This window comes from Amia ocellicauda, chromosome 7, assembly GCF_036373705.1.
Source record: "Amia ocellicauda isolate fAmiCal2 chromosome 7, fAmiCal2.hap1, whole genome shotgun sequence".
NCBI lineage: Eukaryota > Metazoa > Chordata > Actinopteri > Amiiformes > Amiidae > Amia > Amia ocellicauda.
This window is the reverse complement of record NC_089856.1, coordinates 6,283,452-6,309,812: the sequence shown is the minus strand read 5'-3', so window position 1 is coordinate 6,309,812 and position 26,361 is coordinate 6,283,452. Positions and strand designations below refer to the sequence as shown.

General features: G+C 39.3%; 1 protein-coding gene across 1 annotated transcript; it reads left to right on the top strand.

Moving 5' to 3' along the window:
- The first annotated feature begins 3,773 nt into the window (after window positions 1-3,773).
- LOC136752630 (zinc-binding protein A33) lies at window positions 3,774-14,856 on the top strand. Its single transcript, XM_066708117.1, has 6 exons — window positions 3,774-4,224; window positions 7,688-7,783; window positions 7,854-8,084; window positions 8,651-8,673; window positions 8,759-8,877; window positions 10,877-14,856. The coding sequence occupies exons 1-6, from the start codon at window positions 3,832-3,834 to the stop codon at window positions 11,425-11,427; spliced, it is 1,413 nt and encodes a 470-aa protein (XP_066564214.1). The 5' UTR covers window positions 3,774-3,831; the 3' UTR covers window positions 11,428-14,856.
- Window positions 14,857-26,361: the final 11,505 nt, after the last annotated feature.

Genomic DNA, 26,361 nt, shown 5'->3' with positions numbered 1-26,361 from the left:
CGAGTGGATAACATTTTAGGTTTTTCAGTCCTTCCTTATTGGTTTTCATTCTAGTTGCATTTGATATTTTAAAACTGTTAATTATTTAATATGGTTCAAACACAAAACAAATGGACCTTATTTTATCACTTCATTTCCATCCTTTATTAGCATACTGCAGCCTTCTTCTAGAGAAATATGCAGCCAAAACACTATCCATCTGCAGGATTTACACTGTTACACATTAACTGTATGGATGATATAATGCAAATTCTAAAACAAAAAAAGCAAGGCATGGTTAATTACAAATAATAGGATTAATAGTTATATGAATGTGTTCTAACCCTGCAATTATATTGATGATTTATTTATGACAATGACGATTACAACTATTATTTTTACTATTAAGACATTAATAATAATAATAATAATAATAATAATAATAATAATAATAATAATAATAATAATAACTTGCATCTGAATAACATTCATCATCCCATGCCTACAACTATGTATTAAAGGAGAAATGTAATCAAAAACACAACATCTCAAATATACACACATTCCAACCCTAATAAACAATTATGGAACCTTAAAATATAAGAAGCAGCCATTAACAATGCCTTATTGACATTTATTATATCTTAATTAATTTGTGCTTTTTAAATTGCCTTAATTGTTAACTGTATCTGTACTATTTGTAATTATGCCTGGATTAACTACACAGCATGCAGCATTGATATAATCAATGCTATATTTTCTGCCCTTCCATGAACTTCCTCTCGAGTGAATAGATTAATGCACTGTATATACAGTGAGAGAAAAAAGTATTTGATCCCCTGCTGATTTTGTACGTTTTCCCACTGACAAAGAAATGATCAGTCTATAATTTTAATGGTAGGTGTATTTTAACAGTGAGAGACAGAATAACAACAAAAAAATCCAGAAAAACGCATTTCAAAAAAGTTATAAATTGATTTGCATGTTAATGAGGGAAATAAGTATTCGACCCCTTCGACTTAGTACTTGGTGGCAAAACCCTTGTTGGCAATCACAGAGGTCAGATGTTTCTTGTAGTTGGCCACCAGGTTTGCACACATCTCAGGAGGGATTTTGTCCCACTCCTCTTTGCAGATCCTCTCCAAGACATTAAGGTTTCGAGGTTGATGTTTGGCAACTCGAACCTTCAGCTCCCTCCACAGATTTTCTATGGGATTAAGGTCTGGAGACTGGCTAGGCCACTCCAGGACCTTAATGTGCTTCTTCTTGAGCCACTCCTTTGTTGCCTTGGCTGTGTGTTTTGGGTCACTGTCATGCTGGAATACCCATCCACGACCCATTTTCAATGCCCTGGCTGAGGGGAGGAGGTTCTCACCCAAGATTTGACGGTACATGGCCCCGTCCATCGTCCCTTTGATGCGATGCAGTTGTCCTGTCCCCTTAGCAGAAAAACACCCCCAAAGCATAATGTTTCCACCTCAATGTTTGACGGTGGGGATGGTGTTCTTGGGGTCATTCCTCCTCCTCCAAACACGGCGAGTTGAGTTGATGCCAAAGAGCTTGATTTTGGTCTAATCTGACCACAACACTTTCACCCAATTCTCCTCTGAATCATTCAGATGTTCACTGGCAAACTTCAGATGGGCCATGTGCTTTCTTGAGTATTTCAGTCCTTCACGGCGTAGTGTGTTACCAATTGTTTTCTTGGTGACTATGGTCCCAGCTGCCTTGAGATCATTAACAAGATCCTCCTGTGTAGTTCTGGGCTGATTCCTCACCGTTCTCATGATCATTGAAACTCCACGAGGTGAGATCTTGCATGGAGCCCCAGACCGAGGGAGACTGACAGTTATTTTGTGTTTCTTCCATTTGCGAATAATCGCACCAACTGTTGTCACCTTCTCACCAAGCTGCTTGGAGATGGTCTTGTAGCCCATTCCAGCCTTGTGTAGGTCTACAATCTTGTCCCTGACATCCTTGGACAGCTCTTTGGTCTTGGCCATGGTGGAGAGTTTGGAATCTGATTGATTGATTGCTTCTGTGGACAGGTGTCTTTTATACAGGTAACGAGCTGAGATTAGGAGCACTCCCTTTAAGAGAGTGCTCCTAATCTCAGCTCGTTACCTGTATAAAAGACACCTGAGAGCCAGAAATCTTGCTGATTGATAGGGGATCAAATACTTATTTCCCTCATTAACATGCAAATCAATTTATAACTTTTTTGAAATGCGTTTTTCTGGACTTTTTTGTTGTTATTCTGTCTCTCACTGTTAAAATACACCTACCATTAAAATTATAGACTGATCATTTCTTTGTCAGTGGGCAAACGTACAAAATCAGCTGGGGATCAAATACTTTTTTCCCTCACTGTAGTACCTGCTCCTAGTTAACGTTACTCTTTTTAGGACTAAAATTGTATTGTCTATCTTCTTGTATCTTGCAATGTATCTAATTTGTGATTATTTTAAGATACTCTGGGTTAGGGTTTCTTCTAATAATAATTTTACCAGCAAAAAAAATATGTAGGTACTATATGTATGGTTGTACCTAACATTATTATGTAGTTTCACATTTTACACACCTCATGTCTTGGCAGCACAAGCTATTCAGAGGGACTTAGATAATATTCAGTTGTGGGCTGACACCTGGCAAATGAAATTCAATGTGGACAAGTGCAAGGTAATACATGCAGGTAACAAAAATGTCCACTATAATTACACTATGGGAGGTACAGATCTAGATGAAGTAACACATGAGAAAGACCTAGGAGTGTATGTGGACTCCTCACTTTCTCCATCCAAGCAATGTGGGGAAGCAATAACAAAGGCAAACAGAATGCTAGGGTATATTGTCAAAAGTGTAGAACTTAAAACAAGGGAAGTAATGTTAAGACTGTACAATGCGCTAGTTAGAGCTCATCTGGAATACTGTGTACAGTTCTGGGCTCCACACTTCAAGAAGGATATTGCTGCTTTAGAGGCAGTTCAGAGGAGGGCAACCAGACTTATTCCAGGTCTGAAGGGAAAGTCCTACTCGGAGAGACTGAGGGAACTGAACCTTTTCACCCTGGAACAGAGGAGACTACGTGGGAACTTGATACAAGTCTTCAAAATCATGAAAGGTATCGACCACATCAAACCAGAGGAGCTTTTCCAGATCAGCAGGGACACACGCACCTGGGGACACAAATGGAAATTGGGCTTCAAGGCATTCAAAACGGAAAACAGGAGACACTTCTTTACACAGAGAGTAGTCACAATCTGGAATAAACTACCAAGCGATGTGGTTGAAGCTGAAAGTTTGGGAACATTTAAAAATAGTCTGGATAGGATCCTTGGATCACTTAGATATTAATAAACACCAAACGAGCACGATGGGTCGAATGGCCCCCTCCCCTTTGTGAACTTTCTTATGTTCTTATGTTCTTCTTAACCCAGCTAAGTAAATGGAAATAAGTTTTAATAACAATTATTGTTATTCAAACTCAGAAAAGATATACTGATAGATATGTTTAGTTTGATCATCAATATGTATTATACTAGCTGAATTATGAATAATGTAAACTACAGTTGTAAGATTTATTCTATTTGTTTCAGAGCTAACACTATCCTTCTGAACACAATTCCACTGTCATTACTAAAGAAGATGTACAAGGGAAAAATGAGGAAGTATTGTATCAAAACATTTTTGTGCGCGTCAAATGTGTTCATTCAGGTTGTGTGCCATTGGTAAATATAATATTATGAAACCACCAACAATGACCTGTTATTTTACAGGAATAAGAACACGGAAATGTTTGTCACATTACAAGAAACAAGTAAAGACAGTGACAGTCTGTAATTCTCTGAAGAAATGGCAGCAAAACCGCTCCTGGAAGAGGAGCTTTCCTGTCCTGTGTGCTTTGAAATCTTTAATTATCCTGTTTCCCTGAAATGTAGCCATAGTTACTGTAAAGCTTGTCTGGAGCAGTATTGGAAACAAAAGGGCACTCGGGAATGTCCAATCTGCAAGAGGAAGTCTTCAGTTGAAAGGCCTCCTATTAACTTCACTTTACAAAAGCTGTCAGATTCTTTCAAAAAACAGTTATTGCAGAGACATCCAGACATACTCTGCAGTCTGCACAGCGAGAAACTGAAGCTATTCTGTTTGGCTGACGAAGAGCTTGTCTGCGTTGTTTGTCAGAATTCAAGAAAACATACAAACCACAAACTCTGTCCTGTGGAGGAGGCTGCTTTGGAGCGAAAGGTGAGAATACTATTATTTATCAGATTTTTTTTTAAATTGTGTGTGTCTAAAATGTACTACCAAAAAATCTGTAGATACACAGATAATATTGATTGAATCTGATGTAAAAAAATATATAAATATATATTTTCCCTTTTGTCAATCTAGGGATCATGAAAAGTGTATTGACCATTTGCATAATTACAGTTTTATTTTAAGTACCTGTACTTGTAAGAGAACAAAATCAGGGATACTAGGGATTAACTCTTAAATCATTTTAGATATAGATGTATACCATAACCCTCAGACCATTGCAGGGAGAAAACACATTTATTTTCTGTCAGGAACTACTTTTTGTTTTGGGAGGGGGTGGGATAGAATGCTACAAGTTGGACTGAGAAGACGTAGCAAAGCTCATTATATTTATCTATTATGAGTACAAATTGAATCGGTATGAAAATGTTGTTTACTAGTGCCTGTCACTACCAGTCTTAACCCTGTGGAATGAGTAGTGGAATGAGGACAGACAGGATTTTTTGTGGGCATTTTCATTTTCATTTCCTCATTCAAGTGAACATTAACTGTCATGTTTGTCTGATTTAAGATTTAAGAGGGACATTTTAATTTAAAATCCAGTTTACAATTTGAATTTTAACCTCACACAATTAAAATACTTGAGTATTTCAGTATTTCAGGGAAGCCATTGACTGATTTTGCTCCTCCTATACACACACGCACGCATGCAAACATTTACTGTAAAAGGTTGTGTACATTTGTTTAGGCAATGGAAATATGTGGCACATTGACACTAACGTAAAATATAAACAAAATATTTCCACTCACACATTTGAATTGCATTTTGCATGTCTTCATTCAGCACTCTGGATTAGTGGTTAGGGCTCTGGACTCATAACTGTGGGGCAGTGCTGTTGTACCCTTGAGTAAGGTACTTCACTTAGATTGCTCCAGTAAAATGCCGAGCTGTATAAATGGGTACAAATGTAAGGTGCCCTGGATAAGAGTGTTTACTAAATGACAAATAATGTAATGTAGCTGTTATTCCCCTGTGGGGCTCAGAACTTTATATGTAGTTTTTGTTGTACAATTTGCTTTTACATTGCTAGTACTCGTGTTGTTCATATTGTTTGCCCCTATGTCCCTTTCCACTGAGATATTAAATATGACTTCACATTGTGTCTGCAATTATTAGCTCACAAATCTAGTATGTAGGACTTGTATTCACTGTATATTTTCTTATGCACTTATGTAATTTTGAACTTGTAATTTGTACTATGTTTTGATCTGTAATTCTAGACTGTATTGCACCTTTATAATGGTCTTATATTTTGTAAGTCACCCTGGATAAGGGTGTCTGCAAATAAATAAATTATAATACAAATTATAATAAAAGTCCCAATACACACATTTTACAAGTTTTAATTGATTGCCAAGTCAGTGAAATAGTTTTTTTATAACATTTTTTTTTTACCAATTATAATAATATAATTATAATTATTCTCCTACCACATCTACGCTGATGATGCCCAGATCTTCCTGTCTTTTCCCTCTTCTGACCCTCTTATCCCCTCACGCATCTCTTCCTGCTTGTCTGCCATTTCCGCCTGGATGCACTCCCACCACCTCAAGCTCAACCTCTCCAAATCAGATCTCCTCTTTTTCCCCCACTCTTCCTCACCTTCTGCTAACCTCCCCATCTCGATCCCCTTGGAATCCACCACACTCTCTCCTTCTTCTTCCACTAAAAATCTAGGATCACCCTCAATCCTACACTCTCCTACACCCAGCACATCACCACGCTGACGCGCACCTGCAGATTCTTCCTGAGCAACATACGCCAGATCCGTCCCTTCCTCACCGACTACTCAACTCAGCTACTCGTCCAGTCACTGGTCCTCTCCCGCCTGGACTACTGCAACTCCCTCCTAGCCGGCCTGCCTGCATACACTACCCGCCCACTCCAGTTCATCCAGAACTCTGCGGCTCATCTGGTATTCTCTCTGACACGATTCGCACACGCTACTCCACTGCTCCGCTCCCTCCACTGGCTCCCGATAGCGGCACGCATTCAGTTCAAGACACTGACCCTCACCTACCACTGTCTCGACCACACTGCACCAAGATACCTTCAGTCACTCGTCTGTCCATACATCCCCTCCAGACCACTGCATTCCTCCAGTGCCAGAAGACTAACTCTGCCTCCTCTCCACTCTCCTTCCTCCAGAGCCGCTCTTTCTCATCCCTGGCCCCTAAATGGTGTAACGACCTGCCCACCATGTCAAAACAGCAGAGTCCTTGACCTCATTCCGGCACTTACTCAAGATGCATCTCTTCCGACAGCACTTGTAATATTAGTCCTCTATCCCTGCTAGATAGCACTTCAGCTTATTATGCTCCTCGCGTTCTTGATTGTTTTCCTCCTTGCTCCCTTTCCCGTAGCCCTTGTCTGTGACCCTACATCTTGACAGCACTTAGCTTTCACCGTCCAGGATGTAGGAAGTCTCTTACTGTACTTGGGTAAATTGTAAATTGGAATTTATAAAATGTATTATTTTGAATTGCTATATTTTAGCTAAGTTGAATTTGTAATGATTGATGCCTTGTACTTCTCTGTATTTTTTCACTTATGTTGTAATTCGCCCTTGATAAGGGCATCTGCCAAGAAATAATAATAATAATAATAATAATAATAATAATAATAATAATAATAATAAACTGCAATACACACCTTTGGGAAACTAGGAATGATTTCAACAATCTGCAATTATGTCAGATATTTATCCGGTATTTATATTGTCTGTTTTCAAACACCTGAATGTAAACAGTTGTCCAGGAAAAGTAGAAACAATTTCTTCAAGTATCTGTCTCCTTCTTGTACAGGGAGTGTACATGTCATCAGAAAACTCCAATATGTGAACTTACAATATTATTATTTTCCTGTATCACATAGACTACTATAAGGCAGATAGAATGTCATTTAACACTAAACTCTTAATATGAAGATTTTGCTTATCAACATCAATAATATATTCAAATTATATGCAACTAGAAATCTTATAATGTGGTGCCAAAGTTGAAATTCTGAGGTTTTTCTTCCTTTCACATGGCCCTAGTGCTCTTCCGTATAAAGGCAAGAGGATGAAAGTGTACCTATTTGTTTTATATATTAGTTAACACATATAACTCTCCTGACAACTACATCCACACTTCATGGGGAAAAAAAAAAAGTTATTTGCCTCACATGAAAAAAGAGAAAAATTAATATAGACTGAATTTTTATACAAGTCCCTTCACCACCTTTTGTTTAGATCAAGATGTTTTATTTTGTTAGCCCAAAATGCAAAGCTGCGAATAAGGAATTGGGAAATGTGCTGTCTTTCACATCCACAGGATCAATAAGTGTTTTGGTCTAGTCCTGTTTACTTAATTGGAAAGTAATATGAATTCCTTTTTTTAACTATTTCAGAAAATACTGGAGAATTCACTGGAATCTTCGAATAAACAGATGGAAACATTTCTTCAAATTAAAAAAGAGTGGGAAGAAACAGAAGCATTTATTAAGGTAAGACTTCCATGCTTTAAAAGTGTTCAGTGATGTTGTTACTTTTTCAAACTGTCAAAAACCATTTCAGACCCAGGTCCAGCATGCAGAGAGGCAGATAAAGCAGGAATTTGAGAAACTCCACCACTTTCTACGAGTTGATGAAATGGCCAGAATCGCTTCACTGAGGGAGGAGGAAAAACGAAAGAGTCAAGTGATGAAGCACAAGATTGAGGACATTAAACGACAAATATCATCCCTTTCAGATATAATAAGACATGTACAACAGCAGATAACAGCTGCAGATGTACCATTCCTGCAAGTAAGGACATTTTATTCTGTATTCATGTTTAATAAAGAATATTTACATTTGTATCAATTTTTGGTCATAGTTAATAGCAATTTTTTGTAGAACAGATCGTTCTGTTTTCTTTTTTTTTCCCTTTTTTATATTAATATGTTGACATAGTAGTTCTTTGACCATGCTAAATTCAAAACTAAAAATTAAATTAAATTAAAACTTGCAATACACAGTGCATAGGCTACTGTTACTTGTAGTGTAAGTGGCCTGTGCAATTGGTTACCTTACCGTTTGCCTTACTCTACCATATATAGTGATTACACATTCTTGTCTGTAAAGTTATAGTGCATAATTTAAGAAGGCACAGTACGGTATTACGGTTACACTATACACTGTGTTTCTAGAAGTATTACTGCCCTGTTTAAATTTTCTGAGGCCTGCAAAACAAAACTTGTTTACACTACAAGTTGTTTATCAACATTCAAAATAATAATTGTAATTTAATTATTTTTATGATATCATATTATGTACATACCATTATTTGATATGTACAACAGAAGAACAAAATACCTGTTTTTGTTTTCCAGAACTACAAGAACAAAGATATAAGGTATGTAAACTGCAGCCTGTTTTCCTCTTTTGTGTTGTATTGACTACAAAACCACAGCAGCACTGACTTGTGAATATTATTGCAGAGCCCAGTGCACACTGCAGGATCCAGAGGAGATTCCAGGAGTGCTGATAGATGTTGCCAAGCACCTGGGCAATCTGAGATACAGAGTGTGGGAGAAGATGCTGGGGATTGTTCAATACAGTGAGTATAACTGTACAGGTATACATTCCATTTGCCATGTTATGTTGAATTTCCCTTGGAGCACAGTCAAGATTATTAAGAAGTGGAAGGTGTAGGGCATCACCAAGACCCTGCCTCTTGTGACTGCTCAGGGAGGTCACAAAGAGGCCAATGGGAACCTTGCAAGAGCTGAGGCTTTTATGACCAAGACCGGTCAAAGTGCGTACAGTGAGGGGAAGAAAGTATTTGATCCCCTGCTGATTTTGTACGTTTGCCCACTGACAAAGAAATGATCGGTCTATAATTTCAATGGTAGGTGTATTTTAACAGTGAGAGACAGAATAACAACAAAAAAATCCAGAAAAACGCATTTCAAAAAAGTAATCAATCCTTTGTTGCCTTGGCTGTGTGTTTTGGGTCATTGTCATGCTGGAATACATCCACGACCCATTTTCAATGCCCTGGCTGAGGGATGGAGGTTCTCACCCAAGATTTGACGGTACATGGCCCCGTCCATCGTCCCTTTGATGCGGTGCAGTTGTCCTGTCCCCTTAGCAGAAAAACACCCCCAAAGCATAATGTTTCCACCTCCATGTTTGACGGTGGGGATGGTGTTCTTGGGGTCATTTCAAAAATTTCAAAAAAGTTATAAATTGATTTGCGTGTTAATGAGGGAAATAAGTACTTGACCCCTTCGACTTAGTACTTGGTGGCAAAACCCTTATTGGCAATCACAGAGGTCAGACGTTTCTTGTAGTTGGCCACCAGGTTTGCACACATCTCAGGAGGGATTTTGTCCCACTCCTCTTTGCAGATCCTCTCCAAGTCATTAAGGTTTCAAGGCTGACGTTTGGCAACTCGAACCTTCAGCTCCTTCACAGATTTTAGATGGGATTAAGGTCTGGAGACTGGCTAGGCCACTCCAGGACCTTAATGTGCTTCTTCTTGAGCCACTCCTTTGTTGCCTTGGCTGTGTGTTTTGGGTCATTGTCATGCTGGAATACCCATCCACGACCCATTTTCAATGCCCTGGCTGAGGGAAGGAGGTTCTCACCAAAGATTTGATGGTACATGGCCCTGTCCATCGTCCCTTTGATGCGGTGCAGTTGTCCTGTCCCCTTAGCAGAAAAACACCCCCAAAGCATAATGTTTCCAACTATATGTTTGACGGTGGGGATGGTGTTCTTGGGGTCATAGGCAGCATTCTTCCTCCTCCAAACACGGCAAGTTGAGATGATGCCAAAGACCTCTGACCACAACACTTTTACCCAGTTCTCTGCTGAATCATTCAGATGTTCATTGGCAAATGTCAGATGGGCCTGTGCATGTGCTTTCTTGAGTAGAGGGACCTTGCGGGCACTGCAGGATTTCAGTCCTTCATGGTGTATTGTTTTCTTGGTGACTATGGTCCTAGCTGCCTTGAGATCATTAACACGATCCTCCCGTGTAGTTATGGGCTGATTCCTCACCGTTCTCATGATCATTGAAACTCCACGAGGTGAGATCTTGCATGGAGCCCCAGACCGAGGGAGACTGACAGTTATTTTGTGTTTCTTCCATTTGCGAATAATCGCACCAACTGTTGTCACCTTCTCACCAAGCTGCTTGGCGATGGTCTTGTAGCCCATTCCAGCCTTGTGTAGGTCTACAATCTTGTCCCTGACATCCTTGGACAGCTCTTTGGTCTTGGCCATGGTGGAGAGTTTGAAATCTGATTCTGTAGCCATGTGGCAAAATGTTTTTTGGTCTGACGAAGGTAAAATTGAACTTTGACCTAAATGCAAAGTGTTATGCACTTTTCAGGATAGAAGGGAAAATTAAAGGCGTTTTATAGAAAACGTATTGAAAAAAATCTGAAACTGGGATAAAAGTTCACCTAATATTATTATATTATATTATCATATTAAATAACCTTATCTAAGAGGTGCTAGCTCACAGATTTAAACATTTTACCTAAATTATGAATTATGAGTTATGAATTGATGTGCTGTGTAATAAAAGTTTGTCCACCATTCTCCAGGTCTTGTGACTCTAGATCCCAACACAGCTCAGACTAATGTAGCCCTCTCAGAGGATCTTACAAGCTTGAGATACACTGATAAACACCAGCTTCCTGACAACCCAGAGCGTTTTTTTAACCGTGTATCAACATTGGGGTATGAGGGATTCACCTCAGGGCAACACTACTGGGATGTGGAGGTTGGGATAAATAATGACTGGAACATTGGTGTGGCGAAAGAGTCCATCAAGAGGAAAATTGGTATTTTTCTGAACCCAGGAGAAGGGTTTTGGGTCATAGGTCTCTGTAATGGTGACACATACTGGGCACAGACCTCCCCACGGACACGTCTACACCTGAAGAGAAAACCACAGAAGATAAGAGTGCAGCTGGACTATGACAAAGGAAGGGTTTCATTCTTTGACTCCAGTGACATGACACCTATCTACACTTTTAAGTACACATTTACTGAGAAAATATTCCCATATTTTGCACCAGGAATGAATAATGAAGGTAGAATCCCAAATTCCTTACGAATCTGCCCAGTTAAGGTGTCTATAAATTTGGAATAGTACAGATACCATTCAGGTTCAGATATTTGTCAAACAGTATTTAATGATGATGAAACTCTAATACTACAGATTGTAAGAATGTGAATCATGTGTTCAACTAATGTAAACAATGTAATGATTCTGACTAATCTGTTTAAAGGGATAATGAACACTAATTCAAAATAAGAGGAATGAAAGTAATGCCTCCTAAAAAGTTTTCAAAAAATACACTACTTGTCAAAAGTTTTAGAACACCCCCATTTTTCCAGTTTTTATTTAAATATAAGCATTTCAAGTCCAGTGAATAACCTTACATTTTACAATGGTAAACGCTAAACTGCCAGAGGTTAAAAAAAAAAGTTTAGGTTACCAAAAACTGAAAAAGAATGTATATTTCAGAGTTATATACTGTGTTACTACATCCTCTTAAGCATTATTTGGCAGTGTTTTGCACAGCTCCTGTGCAAAGAAGTTTTAGATTGGATTCTAGTTGTATTGTATTTTAGTTGTATTCCTGCAATGCACACATCATTTGAGCTTATTCTATTGGCTACCAGTGTGTTTCATTCTCAAACACATCCGATTTACAGTATCCGTGTTGCCCGCCGTCATTCAGAGCCTGGGGGTAAACTCTGCTATATGGTATCTCATTCAGACGGTCAGATTGATTGGATTTCTTTGCAAATAGGCTTGTTTTGTTCAGAACAACCTAATGATGTATTCAGTATATATTATCTTATGTTCTATCAAACACAGAGAAGTTCAGATCCAAATATGTACAATTATTGTGTATTAGTAAACTATAAACAGATTTTTCCATCTTGACATTTTGAGCTCTTTACAAGTGTGTGTTGCATCTACCAAAACATGGATGGTCTTGTTTTGATCAGTAGACTGTCTGTTTCCAGAATATGTCATAATTGTCAATATTTTCAGTGATTTTGTATTCCTATTCAGACCAAGTATCCCTCCCCCCACCCTCACATTTCAGGGAGGGTATAAAGATCAAATTTGGTTTGAAAATACAGCAGAATTCAGTGGAACCTTTGAATAAATGGACACTTCACATTATTAGAAAGCCAAACACAACAGTGAAGAGTACACAAGGGATTAAAAAGAAGCACACAGATTTGGTACCAGAGGGGTTTGTCAGTTTAAGGGATTACATTTTGTTAAACAAAACTATTCAATTATTTATGTTTTATCTCCAATTGTTTATTTGTTTCATGCTTTAATTTTAGAGTACATTGAGATCTTAAACTACATACATTTCAATAAAAACTGGAAGAATTGAGGTGTTCTAAAGCATTTGACTGGTAGCATAAATGGCTTTTACAGTGAAGATTCACATGTGAAAACATATGTTTGGGGGGGAAGGGTGATTTAATCAGATGTACAGTGCATCTAGAAAGTATTCACAGCACTTCACGGTTTCCACATTTTGTTATGGTATAGCCTTATTCCAAAATGGATTAAATTCATTATTTTTTTCAAAATTCTACAAACAATACCCCATAATGACAACGTGAAAGAAGTTGGTTTGAAATCTTTGCAAATATATATATATATAAAAGCACATGTACATAAGTATTCACAGCCTTTGCTCAATACTTTGTTGAAGCACCTTTGGCACCAATTACAGCCTCAAGTCTTTTTGAGTATGATGCTACAAGCTTGGCACACCAATTTGTGGGTAGTTTCTCCCATTCTTCTTTGCAGGACCTCTCAAGCTCAATCAGGTTGGATGGGGAGTGTCGGTGCACAGCCATTTTCAGATCTTTACAGAGACGGTCAGTCGGGTTCAAGTTTGGGCTCTGGCTGGGCCACTCAAGGACATTCACAGAGTTGTCCTGTAGCCACTCCTTTGTTATCTTGGCTGTGTGCTTAGGGTCATAGTCCTGTTGGAAGATAATCCTTCACCCCAGTCCGAGGTTGAGAGCGCTCTGGAGCAGGTTTTCATCAAGGATGTCTCTGTACATTGCTGCATTCATCTTTCCCTTGACCCCGACTAGTCTCCCAGTTCCTGTCACTGAAGAACATCCCCACAGCATGATGCTGCCACCACCATGCTTCACTGTAGGGATGGTATTGGCCAGGTGATGAGCAGTACCTAGTTTACTCCAGACACGAGTTCAATCTTTGTTTCATCAGACCAGAGAATTTTGTTTCTCATGGTCCGAGAGTCCTTCAGGTGCCTTTTGGCAAACTCCAGGAGAGCGGTCATGTGCCTTTTACTGAGGAGTGGCTTCCGTCTGGCCACTCTACCATACAGGCCTGATTGGTGGAGTGCTGCAGAGATGGTTGTTCTTCTGGAAGGTTCTCCTCTCTCCACAGAGACACGCTGGAGCTCTGTCAGAGTAACCATCGGGTTCTTGGTCACCTCCCTGACTAAGGCCCTTCTCCACAAATTGCTCAGTTTGTCCGGGCGGCCAGCTCTAGGAAGAGTCCTGGTGGTTCTAAACTTCTTCCATTTATGGAAGATGGAGACTACTGTGCTCATTGGGACCTTCAATGCTACATACATTTTTCTGTACCCTTCCCCAGATCAGTGCCTTGATATAATCCTTTCTCAGCAGTCTACAGACAATTCCTTGGCTTTCATGGCTTGGTTTATGCTCTAACATGCACTGTTGACTGTGGGACAGGTGTGTGCCTTTCCAAATTATGTCCAATCAACTGAATTTACCACAGGTGGACTCCAATCAAGTTGTAGAAACATCTCAAGGATGATCAGTGGAAACAGGATGCACCTGAGCTCATGGCAAAGGCTGTGAATACTTATGTACATGTGCTTTTTTTGCAAATGTATTAAAAATAAAAAACAAAGATTTCAAACAAACTTCTTTCACGTTGTCATTATGGGGTATTGTTTGTAGAATTTTGAGGAAAATAATGAATTTAATCAATTTTGGAATAAGGCTGTAACATAAAAAAATGTGGAAAAAGTGAAGCGCTGTGAATACTTTCCGGATGCACTGTGTTGGGGTCATTACCCTAGAATGTGAGACAGTTAAATTGTCAAAGCAAATTCCACTGGTTACTTTGGGGGATTAAGTGGTCACTCTAAACTAAGATTAGACAGAGTTACAACACATAAATACACACTGTCAGGGAAGACTCATATTTGCCTAACCAATGCACATGTACACTGTTCTCTATTTTATTGTACTCTGTAATTAATATTTATTAACCATAATTGTATTAGTACCATTTACTTTTACAGGTTCAATGTTTACATGTTTTAACACAGCATACAAACCTTTTAAATTTAACATTTTGGGAAAATGTATTATTAATCATGTTTGATTTCAGTTAGTACCAGGTTAATAACACACTATAAATCATTTAAATACATTAAATGTTGCAACCAATAAAGAGTAACAGTTTATGTAAACCATGATATGTATACAATCTAAGCTTCAATAAAGGTTTAATGAACTTCCCTCCAGATTACTCCCATCTTGCCTTTTTCTCTTGGCCCTTTGTTCAAAGTTGTCCCTATTATTGGATTATTGGATTATTGATCCTTGTTCCCCAATCAATTAGCACACCTGTCCTCTGTGTCTCTGGTTCATTAACACAACTGTATCTAATTTCCTTGCTTCACCTGTTCCCTGTATATATACCCCTTTGTTGCATTTGCTGTTTGCAAATTCTTGTCAACTCTCCCCATACAAAAAGGAAATATATTGCAGTATATAATAAAAATCTGTGGACATATCATGCAATATAATGTAAAATATATTTAATTCAAAATACATTTTCCTAAAGTATATCGAAAATATATTTAAGAATATATTTACATTAATATATTTCACCAAATGTATTTATAATTTATACAAAATATATTATTTCTAATTTCAATAAAACATATTTAACATTGCATTGTAGTGAAATGCCCGAGTCTCAAACTCAGTTATTGGAGGTATGTCTACTAGCCATTGTCTAATTTGACAGGACAAAGTTAGGGGCCAAGTGGGTAGTAGCTGGTTAGGCTGGGCTCAGCTGGGCTTTAGGTGAGCTCAGCTGGATTTGGGCTTTAGACAGGGGTTGCTAATATTTGCAACTCTACAGACCTGTATGTGTCTTAACTCAGTTCAATCAACTAGAATCTTCTCTGTGGCTCAATTTGAAATAATGAAATGCATATTAAACTAAATTAGTGAATAATGCTTTTAAAATTTAAGGGTGCCAAAACTTCAGTCTCAACTGTATATATACCAGTATATATTTTTAAAGAAATTTTTTAATTTTAATAAAAAATATGTATTCCTAATATATGACCTATGGCTATTAATTTATTTATCCATCTATTAATCTACAATGAGTTTGAGCCATATAGGTGCCGAGCTGACGTGATATGCTCTGTTGTCAATCAAGTTTGAAACCCTTGAAATTTGGAGCTGATTGAAGGACAGAGAAAGATGCGAGAGAGGGAGGCAGAGAGAAGGTTTGAATGAGTCGAGCGGGGAAGATGGAGATTTTGATAAATGTTGCAAACAATGGAATGTTTTCCTTTTTGCTTTATGTTAGTATGTTAGTATGTTTTCCTGAGTGTTAAGAACCAAATTAAGAGATTTCAGACAGACAAGGATTAAAGACTTGTTGCTGATGGCGATCAGAGGGATATTCCAGAAAGCGGGATTAACAAGTAATAGAGATCTGTTGAGCCAGAATTTGAGGAAATCTTGAATTTGCTGTTCCACAAACCGAGATCAAAGTAATTCTATATCAGCAACTATGACAACTCATCCTCTGAAGCTAACCTGCTATCTGGCAGGTTAACTTGAGCTAAGCCTGACCAAGCACATATAAACATGGGTTGTCAACCAATCAGTCCCTTGGATGTCATGGCCTGTCCATTTGAAGAAAATCCAATTGACATAAGTGTGCGCATTGTTCGCCAAGCTTTGCGCCATGAAAGAATTGTTAGACCTCAAATAGATGTCCTGTCTCATTCAGAGCTATATCTTTATGAGCGTCATCATTTTTCTGTGCAGTCAATCATTTATCTCTGCAATCTACTAAAGCCACACAACGCGGATTTGCAATCACGCAGATACAGACACTGTGCTTTGCCCTTTGATTTTTTGTCAATGCAAACTTTCTGTACAATATAGGCGATGCAGAACACGTCAGAAAAACCATGGTACGCAGGGCCATTAGAAGAGTGTGTGTTGCATTAAAGCGTTTTTTGCAAATTCTTGTTGCATTCACTGGCCACAAATCCCCAGATGCCATTAGAGAGGAGTTCTACAGAATCACAGGTATCGTACATGCCTGTGATCCATGTAGGGGGCCACGAATTTCCACGGTCAATTTTGTCAATCTGAAATTGTGTATGCATAAATGATGAAGCTCAATGCATTCCTCAGGATTTCCAAATGTGATTGGGTGCATTGATGGAACCCATATTCCCAGCAAAGCTCCCCCTGGGCCCAATGAGGCTGATTTTGTGAATAGGAAATCCTATTCACAAGCATTAATGTGCAGGTACCAGTTGAGTCCTTTGTATGTTAACCCTGTCCAAATTACACCTTGATTTCAAAATGTCATTTCACTCACAGCTTTTTCCTCCTCTGGTTAGATAATTTGTGACTCACAGCAGCTGATCACAAATGTGGAGTCCACACTGTACCAGAGATTTCAGCAACGTATATCTTGATAGTGACACATTGCTAATTTGAAACCAAGCAGTAGGTTTTCAATCCTACTTCTTGGACTGATATATGCAAAGTATTCTGCAACAGAATCAACCATATAGGCCAAGAACAGTAAAATGTATACAAATTGTGCAGCCTATGGTAATTGTGTTCTGTGACAATATAGGACAATTTATTGGATATCCTGACCCTGCTCCTGGAACCCAGATGCTCTTCAACACAGCCCATGCCAAGACAAGAGCCAGTGTGGAGATGACACTGGGCATTATGAAGTCTTGTTTTCACTGTGTGCGTGGCCTCAGGGTCACACCAGAGACGGCATTTGATATTACTATTGCATGTGTGGTCCTCCATAACATTGCAGTAATAAGGAGAGAGCAGCACCCTCCTGTTGCTACATTGGCCCTTGATGATGACCCCATTGGCCACATCCAGGACTACATAGATGGCAGGGCTGTGTGAGACACTTGCGAACAATCATTTTCAAGTGTAACCTTAATGTAAAAGGTTCTGTTCATTTTCTCCCCCCCCCAACAAATAAAGGTCTGTGCTGCATGATGCTTTGTGAAAATGACAACTTAAGACTCTCAAGAAGGCACTTGTATTTGTCATTGATTTGCTGCAAATTAAAGAACAAGGCATCATCAACTGGATGTCCTTTCATATTATTTCATACCAATGTAAAACAAGGTCCAGTGTTCCCACCTTTAACTGGTGCTCCAGTAAAGTGATCTCCAACTCATTTTTTGATTTCCACTTCCAGATGGCGCTTATATAACTCTTTGAGATCCACCTGAAAGGGGATACAAAACATAATTGTACAGGTTTCACTAAAGGCCATAAACATGGAAGGTTATTTTACTTGAGTCAGTTTTAAATGAAATGGGGTACAAGCTTACACATAAAATGCTGTATAGCTAGACTTATTTTACTAACGTCTCTTGAGGTGGAAGGCACAGCAGAGGCAGAATTTGCAGTGGTGGGAGGGACCATGTCCTGCTAAAGTACATGGAGGATATGGTTTTAGTATGTGGCCAAATCAATTCAGACTCAATGTTAAAGAATAGTACCCCTAGAGGCCTCTCAGAACATGCAGAGATTGTGTCCTCATCATGTTCATCCTACAACACAAGGTTTTAAGTGTATACCTGCCATCAACATCTTACACAACTCCACATTTAACTCAGTTTCATATACTGCAGAAATTACTTACAGGACTTTCAATGGGCCCTGGCTCCAGCAGATTAATGGTGCTATTAGTCACTATGGGAAGATTATGAATATGAAGATGAGGATGAGCAATTGCTAATAAATGTGACCAGCTTACCCTTTATATAGGCACTTGTGTCATGGGAGGCAGATGGCTCAGGTGAGCTACCCCCAGCAATGCCATCAATTATTGGCCCACCTCTATTATGATCCAGAGCCAACTCTTCTGCAGTGGTAAAGGCAGGTGGTGGGGCCCCTCCTCCTGTCCTCCTCTGCTCCACTTTTTTCCTGTTGGCCAATGAGTAAAGGCACATACAAGTATATTGAGCTTGACCATTTCAACACTTATACATCTGAATTGTTGTTGCTTAGGCAGCTGTGAAGGCAAATAAAGCGTTTATGACCTTACCATTTTCAACATTGTTCTTATACTTTACTCTTATTTGCTGCCCAGTTCGCTTGACACCCCCAGGGTTGCAAATTAATGAAAGGCACAAATATCAATCCATTTCAATATGCTATAGAAAATCGAAAACATAATTGTTGTAGGTAACAAGTTCAAAATTACATTCACAACACATTAATGAACTTGTTTTAAAACGTTCTCCAAAAATAAAAATAAATAGTTTTTAAGGGCTATTGCAATAATTATCTTGAAAGACACATATTTGATTGAAGAATGTATGCATTCACTCTATCAGCAATGATTTGCCAAGTCTGCTCTCGTTCTTTCGCTGTCTCTGCAGTATTACTTTTTTGGAGAAGACGTGAATGTATCCATTAAGCTCTCATGATGTTTCTTTGCTCCTGACTTGAAAAGTAAGTGGCTTTCTTGTTTCTTATCCATGTTGGTATCCATGATTAATCATTCTTTTTGTGATCGACAGGTGATGGCTTCTTAAATGCTATGTGAATGTGCCTAATTTTAGTTCAACCTATCCGAGATTGGTTGAACTTGATTACTAAAACTGCAATCAGCCTTCGTGGAACCGAGAAACTCTGAATTGTCATGTCTCGCTCAATCAGTTCGATGTTCAGGCTATGGTTTAGGATTTCTTAAGCCAATTTTCTGGAATGCCCCCCAGGACCAGAGTTTCCACTGAGAAATGAAATCCAGTGTTTTCTATTTGTGTGTACATCTGGGCTGTTTGTATTTTGCACTTACAGTTATTCTAATGATAAGTTGTTCATAAGAACATAAGAACATAAGAAAGTTTACAAATGAGAGGAGGCCATTCGACCCATCGTGCTCGTTTGGTGTTCATTAATATCTCAGTGATCCAAGGATACTATCCAGTCTATTTTTAAATGTTCCCAATCTTTCAGCTTCTACCACATCGCTGGGTAGTTTATTCCAGATTGTGACTACTCTCTGTGTAAAGAAGTGTCTCCTGTTTTCCATTTTGAATGCCTTGAAGCCCAATTTCCATTTGTGTCCCCGGGTGCGTGTGTCCCTGCTGATCTGGAAAAGCTCCTCTGGTTTGATGTGGTCAATGCCTTTCATGATTTTGAAGACTTGGATCAATTCCCCACATAGTCTCCTCTGTTCCAGGTTGAAAAGGTTCAGTTCCCTCAGTCGCTCTGAGTAGGACTTTCCCTTCATACCTGGAATAAGTCTGGTTGCCCTCCTCTGAACTGCCTCTAAAGCAGCAATATCCTTCTTGATGTGTGGTGCCCAGAACTGTACACAGTATCCAGATGAGGTCTAACTAGCGCATTGTACAGTCTTAACATTACTTCCCTTGTTTTAAATTCTACACTTTTGACAATATACCCTAGCATTCTGTTTGCCTTTTTTATTGCTTCCCCACATTGCTTGGATGGAAAAAGTGAGGAGTCCACATAGACTCCTAGGTCTTTCTCATGCGTTACTTCATCTAGATCTGTACCTCCCATAGTGTAATTATAGTGGACATTTTTGTTACCTGCATGTATTACCTTGCACTTGTCCACATTGAATTTCATTTGCCAGGTGTCGGCCCACAACTGAATATTATCTAAGTCCCTCTGAATAGCCTGTGCTGTCAAGATTGTATCTGCTGAGCCACCTATTATAGTATCATCTGCAAATTTGACAAGTTTGCTAACTATCCCAGAGTCCAGATCATTGATATAGATTAGAAAAAGCAAAGGCCCTAGTACTGACCCCTGTGGAACTCCACTAACAACCTCACTCCAGTTAGAAGCAACTCCTCTAATCGACACCCTCTGCTTCCTATACATCAACCAGTTCATAATCCATCTACTTACATTACTCTGAATGCCTACAGCTTCCAATCTGAGGATCAGTCTTTGGTGTGGAACCTTATCAAAAGCTTTTTGGAAATCTAAATATATCATATCATATGCTTTCACGTGATCTGCAGTTGCATATTCAAAAAATTTGAATAAATTAGTAAGACATGATCTGCCTCATCTAAACCTATCTATCTCCAAGAATATAGTTTTCATTAAGATGCTCCTCTATTTTCTGTCTAATCATTTTTTCCAACATTTTACAAGTGATGCAGGTGAGACTGATTGGTCTGTAATTTCCTGGCTCAGTTTTGTCCCCTTTCTTGTGGATTGATATGACATTTGCTGTCTTCCAGTCAGTTGGCACATCCCCTGTTCTAAGTGTCATTTGGAATAATTGAGTTAATTTTCAACTGACTCTGTATCCAATGTGCTCCAGTCTACCTCTTCTAAAAGCCATCTCATACCTTCAAGGTTTTCTTTTCTAAAATTGTAGACCATTGTTTTAGACTTGGACCTTGTTTTTTGAAAGAATGCCTCAAAGCTAAGCATATTGTGATCACAATTTGCCATTGGTTCTCTAACTACTGTCCCCCTGACTCTATCTTGGTCATTTGAAAAGATCAAATCAATACATGAGCTCTCTCTGGTTGGTTCCCTGACAAATTGAGTTAGAAAGCAGTCATTTACCATCTCAACCATTTCTATTTCTGCTTCTGTAGTCCCCACTGGGCTTTCCCAGTCTATGTTTGGGAAATTGAAATCCCCCATTATAACAGCCACATCCTTGCTACATGCAGTCCTGATTACACTGTACAATGCAGCATCTTTCTGAATATCTGAGTTTGATGGCCTGTAACACACTCCTACCGCTAATCCTCCAGATCTCTTGTTCAAATGTTTCACCCACAAAGATTCTGTTCCTTTACTGGGATCTAATACAAGTTCTTCTGCCTTCAATGTCATTTTTCACATATAATGCTACCCCACCACCTCTTCGATTTTGCCTGTCTCTCCTAAACTGTGTGTATCCCTCCAACTTGTATTCATCCCCATCATTTTCTGTAAGCCATGTTTCTGTCACTCCTACAACATCATAGTCACATGCTAGCACTGTGGCTTCCAAGTCTTACATCTTGTTCCTTATACTCCTGGCATTGAGGTACAAACATTTCAGGACTTTCCTACTAGCAGTTTCCCTTGGATTTCTTTCCTTAGTGGAACATCTCCCATTGTCAGAGCTCCCTGCCCCCCTGGTTCCTAGTTTAAATGATTCTAAATTTTACTGCACATACGCTCTCCCAATGCATTAGCCCCCCTTCTGTTTAGATGTAGACCGTCCGGTTTGTACAGGTCCCATCTATCCCAGAAGAAAGACCAATGCTCCTTAAACCTAAACCCCTCTTCCCTACACCAAGCTTTCAACCACGTTAAACTTTCTAATCTCTGCCCGTCTCCCTGGCCTGGCATGTGGTACCGGAAGTATTTCAGAGAAAACTACCGTGGAGGTTCTGCTCTTCAGTTTTGTTCCTAACTCTTTAAATTTGTCTTGCAGAACCTCTGTCCTACCTTTTCCTATGTCATTGGTTCCAATGTGGACCATGACCAGTGGATTCCCCCTGGCTTTGGCCAGTAGCCAGTCTACTAGTTTAGGGAGATCTGCAACCTGAGCACCAGGCAGGCAAGATACCATGCATGTCTCCTTGTCACTAGAACACACTGTGTGATCTACACCTCTAAGAATTGAGTCTCCTACTGTAACTACCTCCTTCTTCTAGGGGGGAGTGGGCACCATGGTGCTCTGGTGCTCAACTGCCCCTCCATCACCCTCTGCGCTATCACTGTCCAACTCGGTGTCCAGCAGTTGGAACCTGTTGGGCAATTCAAGCTCTTGGGGTGTCTCTAGGGGTTGTGCATGCCCTTTTCTGCGGTTACAACCTACTGTAACCCAGCAGTTCTCTACGCTGTCTTGCTCTAAGGTCTCAACTCTCCTAGGTTTTGGCATGCACACCATCTCTCTCATGGGCTGATTGACCAATTCATCTATATCCCTAATACAGTGCAGATCGACAAGCTGAGCCTCAAGATCACAAACCTTGATCTCTAGGATTTCAACCTGCCGACAACGTTCACAAATGAAGCCTTCTTGGATGAGTTCATCCAGGAAGGCAATCATTCTGCAAACCTTATACTGTAGTGGCCACATGCTTCTAAATGTTACGTTTTTTTGTTTGTTTGTTTGTTTGTTTTTTATACTGCTCTTGGTTCCTGCTGCGAGTCAACTGTCTAACTTTTGTCAGCGAGAAACAGCACAGCTCTTTCTCAACAGCTGCCTTAAGTAGCTTTTGTCTACCTACCCCCAATTCACACCTAACTGGCCCCACCTGGCAATTCCTGCTAGTCCTAGACAAAATCTCTCTTCTCCAACCCATTTACTTTCCCCAACTCAGCAGCTGAACTGAATTGACTTCAATTTAGGCAAACTACAGACAATGCTAACATCAATTAAGGCAAACTTAAAACAAAATGAGCAATGCTAAGACTGGTCTGAAACTAGTCAAACAACAAGATGGCTACCTCTCACCTGTACTCTCCTGTCTCCCTCTGTGGCAAGTTGTAAATACTTCTGTTTGAGGTGATCGTTCAAAAATTGATATATTCTGATGAAGATATCATGTCTATCAAACATTATTATTATTATTATTATTATTATTATTATTATTATTATTATTATTTTCTTTGTTTTCATCCCTAGTGATCTTTCTGTGAACCAAATCCAGGTAAAAAGCATGGTTTTGACTTGTCTAGTGCAAGTGTCAATACCTGATTTGTGTAACATCACATACATTATTTGGTATTCACCCCCCCCCTGATGATAATAATGTTAATAATTGAATTCTCTTCTAATTTATTTACTTTCACAGATGCAACCAAAGAAATGTCCGGGCACTAAACAAGGGGATATCAGGAAGACTCAACGGAATATTCAACATGCTTCGTCACCCGCTGAAACAGAAAGAGGACCAGCCCTTCATCTGACACCATGTGATGTCATTGTTAATTGCCCCGGGCTGAGGGAGATCATGTGCTGATTTTATACAATTTCACGTGTTTAGAGTTTCCACTGGACTGTGTGTGCCTAGAAGTCCTCTGTCTAATGCGGCAATCCATTCACCTTCTACAAGTATATAAATGGTTTTATATAATTGCTCATTTTATTGTTAATTGTACTTGTTAAGTTGTAGTTTATGTTGTTTTTAGCAAAAGCTATACAGTGCTGTGAAGAGATACAATGAGGGAAAAAAGTATTTGATCCCCTGCTGATTTTGTACGTTTGTCCACTGACAAAGAAATGATCAGTCTATAATTTTAATAGTAGGTGTATTTTAACAGTGAGAGACAGAATAACAACAAAAAAATCCAGAATAACGCATTTCAAAAAAGTTATGAATTGATTTGCATGTTAATGAGGGAAATAAGTATTTGACCCCTTCGACTTAGTACTTGGTGGCAAAACCCTTGTTGGCAATCACAGAGGTCAGACGTTTCTTGTAGTTGGCCACCAGGTTTACATCTCAGGAGGGATTTTGTCCCACTCCTCTTTGCAGATCCTCTCCAAGTCATTAAGGTTTCGAGGCTGATGTTTGGCAACTCGAACCTTCAGCTCCCTCCACAGATTTTCTATGGGATTAAGGTCTGGAGACTGGCTAGGCCACTCCAGGACCTTAATGTGCTTCTTCTGGAGCCACTCCTTTGTTGCCTTGGCTGTGTGTTTTGGGTCATTGTCATGCTGGAATACCCATCCATGACCCATTTTCAATGCCCTGGCTGAGGGAGGGAGGTTCTCACCCAAGATTTGACGGTACATGGCCCCGTCCATCGTCCCTTTGATGCGGTGCAGTTGTCTTGTCCCCTTAGCAGAAAAACACCCCCAAAGCACAATGTTTCCACCTCCATGTTTGACGGTGGGGATGGTGTTCTTGGGGTCATTCCTCCTCCTCCAAACACGGCGAGTTGAGTTGATGCCAAAGAGCTTGATTTTGGTCTCATCTGACCACAACACTTTCACCCAGTTCTCCTCTGAATCATTCAGATGTTCATTGGCAAACTTCAGACGGGCCTGTACATGTGCTTTCTTGAGCAGGGGGACCTTGCGGGTGCTGCAGGATTTCAGTCCTTCACGGCGTAGTGTGTTACCAATTGTTTTCTTGGTGACGATGGTTCCAGCTGCCTTGAGATCATTAACAAGATCCTCCCATTTAGTTCTGGGCTTCCTCACCGTTCTCATGATCACTGAAACTCCACGAGGTGAGATCTTGCATGGAGCCCCAGACCGAGGGAGACTGACAGTTATTTTGTGTTTCTTCCATTTGCGAATAATCGCACCAACTGTTGTCACCTTCTCACCAAGCTGCTTGGCGATGGTCTTGTAGCCCATTCCAGCCTTGTGTAGGTCTACAATCTTGTCCCTGACATCCTTGGACAGCTCTTTGGTCTTGGCCATGGTGGAGAGTTTGGAATCTGATTGATTGATTGCTTCTGTGGACAGGTGACTTTTATACAGGTAACGAGCTGAGATTAGGAGCACTCTCTTAAAGGGAGTGCTCCTAATCTCAGCTTGTTACCTGTATAAAAGACACCTGGGAGCCAGAAATCTTGCTGATTGATAGGGGATCAAATACTTATTTCCCTCATTAACATGCAAATCAATTTATAACTTTTTTGAAATGCGTTTTTCTTCTTTTTTTTTGTTATTCTGTCTCTCACTGTTAAAATACACCTACCATTAAAATTATAGACTGATAATTTCTTTGTCAGTGGGCAAACGTACAAAATCAGCAGGGGATCAAATACTTTTTTCCCTCACTGTATTACCTTACAATTTATTTTAATTTAATCGTGTTGTTTCTGCAAAGCTAAACTTTTTATAAACATAACAAGCATTTTTTTAGAAGTTATGTTTTAGCGCACATTTGGTTGAGCATTTTAGCACTTTTCTGCAATACAGCCATGTATTGAACAAATAAGTTCAATTTTTTATTTTACTTATTTTTATATATTTGCACTTTGTATTGCTCTTATGTTTTGTAATCGCCCTGAATTAGGGCATCTGCTAAGTAATAAATAAATAAATAAATAATCATACATTTTCTTTATTTGTTGAAGACTCTGTATAGGAAAGTTTAAGAAAGTGTTTTGTGATAATTATATAAAGTTTTATATTGATGTTAGTATTAGAAATGGCTTGTATACAGACTGAGCAAATTACCTTTATCTAGCCTAGCAAAACCAACAAAGTGGTTGTTAAAGATACATCCTATTGAAATTATTCTCTATGCTTCTTCTTCTGTTTTTGTATGATAAGATAATGGGTTTCTCCAAATTTATCGCCTATGGCTTTTCCCGAATGTATCCACCCTTGGGTTTGTCTGTGTGTGGATTTCCTGTTTCTCCTCTCAAAGCTAAATATTTTACCTCGTTGTTAAGAAAACCACAAGATCGTACTGTTTGTATGCTGTAACACGACCAGACATCTGCTTCTATGATGACCTCCTCCCTTGGGAAGGGCAGCCTACAAACTTTCCAGAGCTTGCATCTTTTGGAGCTTCTGATTGGATGAACGGACACAAGATTCTACGTACTTTTTTAAGTTCAAACTGAAGGAATTTCCTGACGTGGAGCTTCCAAGCCGGCTTGATTAAAGTTCTATTTGCTTTATCTCAACGACTTTTCCAGTTATTTCAGAGACGGGTTCTACATTTGTGCATATTAAGGGGAACCTATTTTGTTCACTAATATAATTCCCTTTTGTCTAAACAAATTCTCAGGGATGTGTCCATATTGAAAC

Excerpts from the sequence above, each read along its gene's own strand:
- LOC136752630 (XM_066708117.1), top strand. The coding sequence starts at position 3,832 with ATGGCAGCAAAACCGCTCCTGGAAGAGGAGCTTTCCTGTCCTGTGTGC. Across the intron at positions 7,784-7,853 it reads AAACAGAAGCATTTATTAAG|ACCCAGGTCCAGCATGCAGA; the intron begins GTAAGACTTCCA and ends AAACCATTTCAG. Across the intron at positions 8,085-8,650 it reads CAGATGTACCATTCCTGCAA|AACTACAAGAACAAAGATAT; the intron begins GTAAGGACATTT and ends TTTGTTTTCCAG.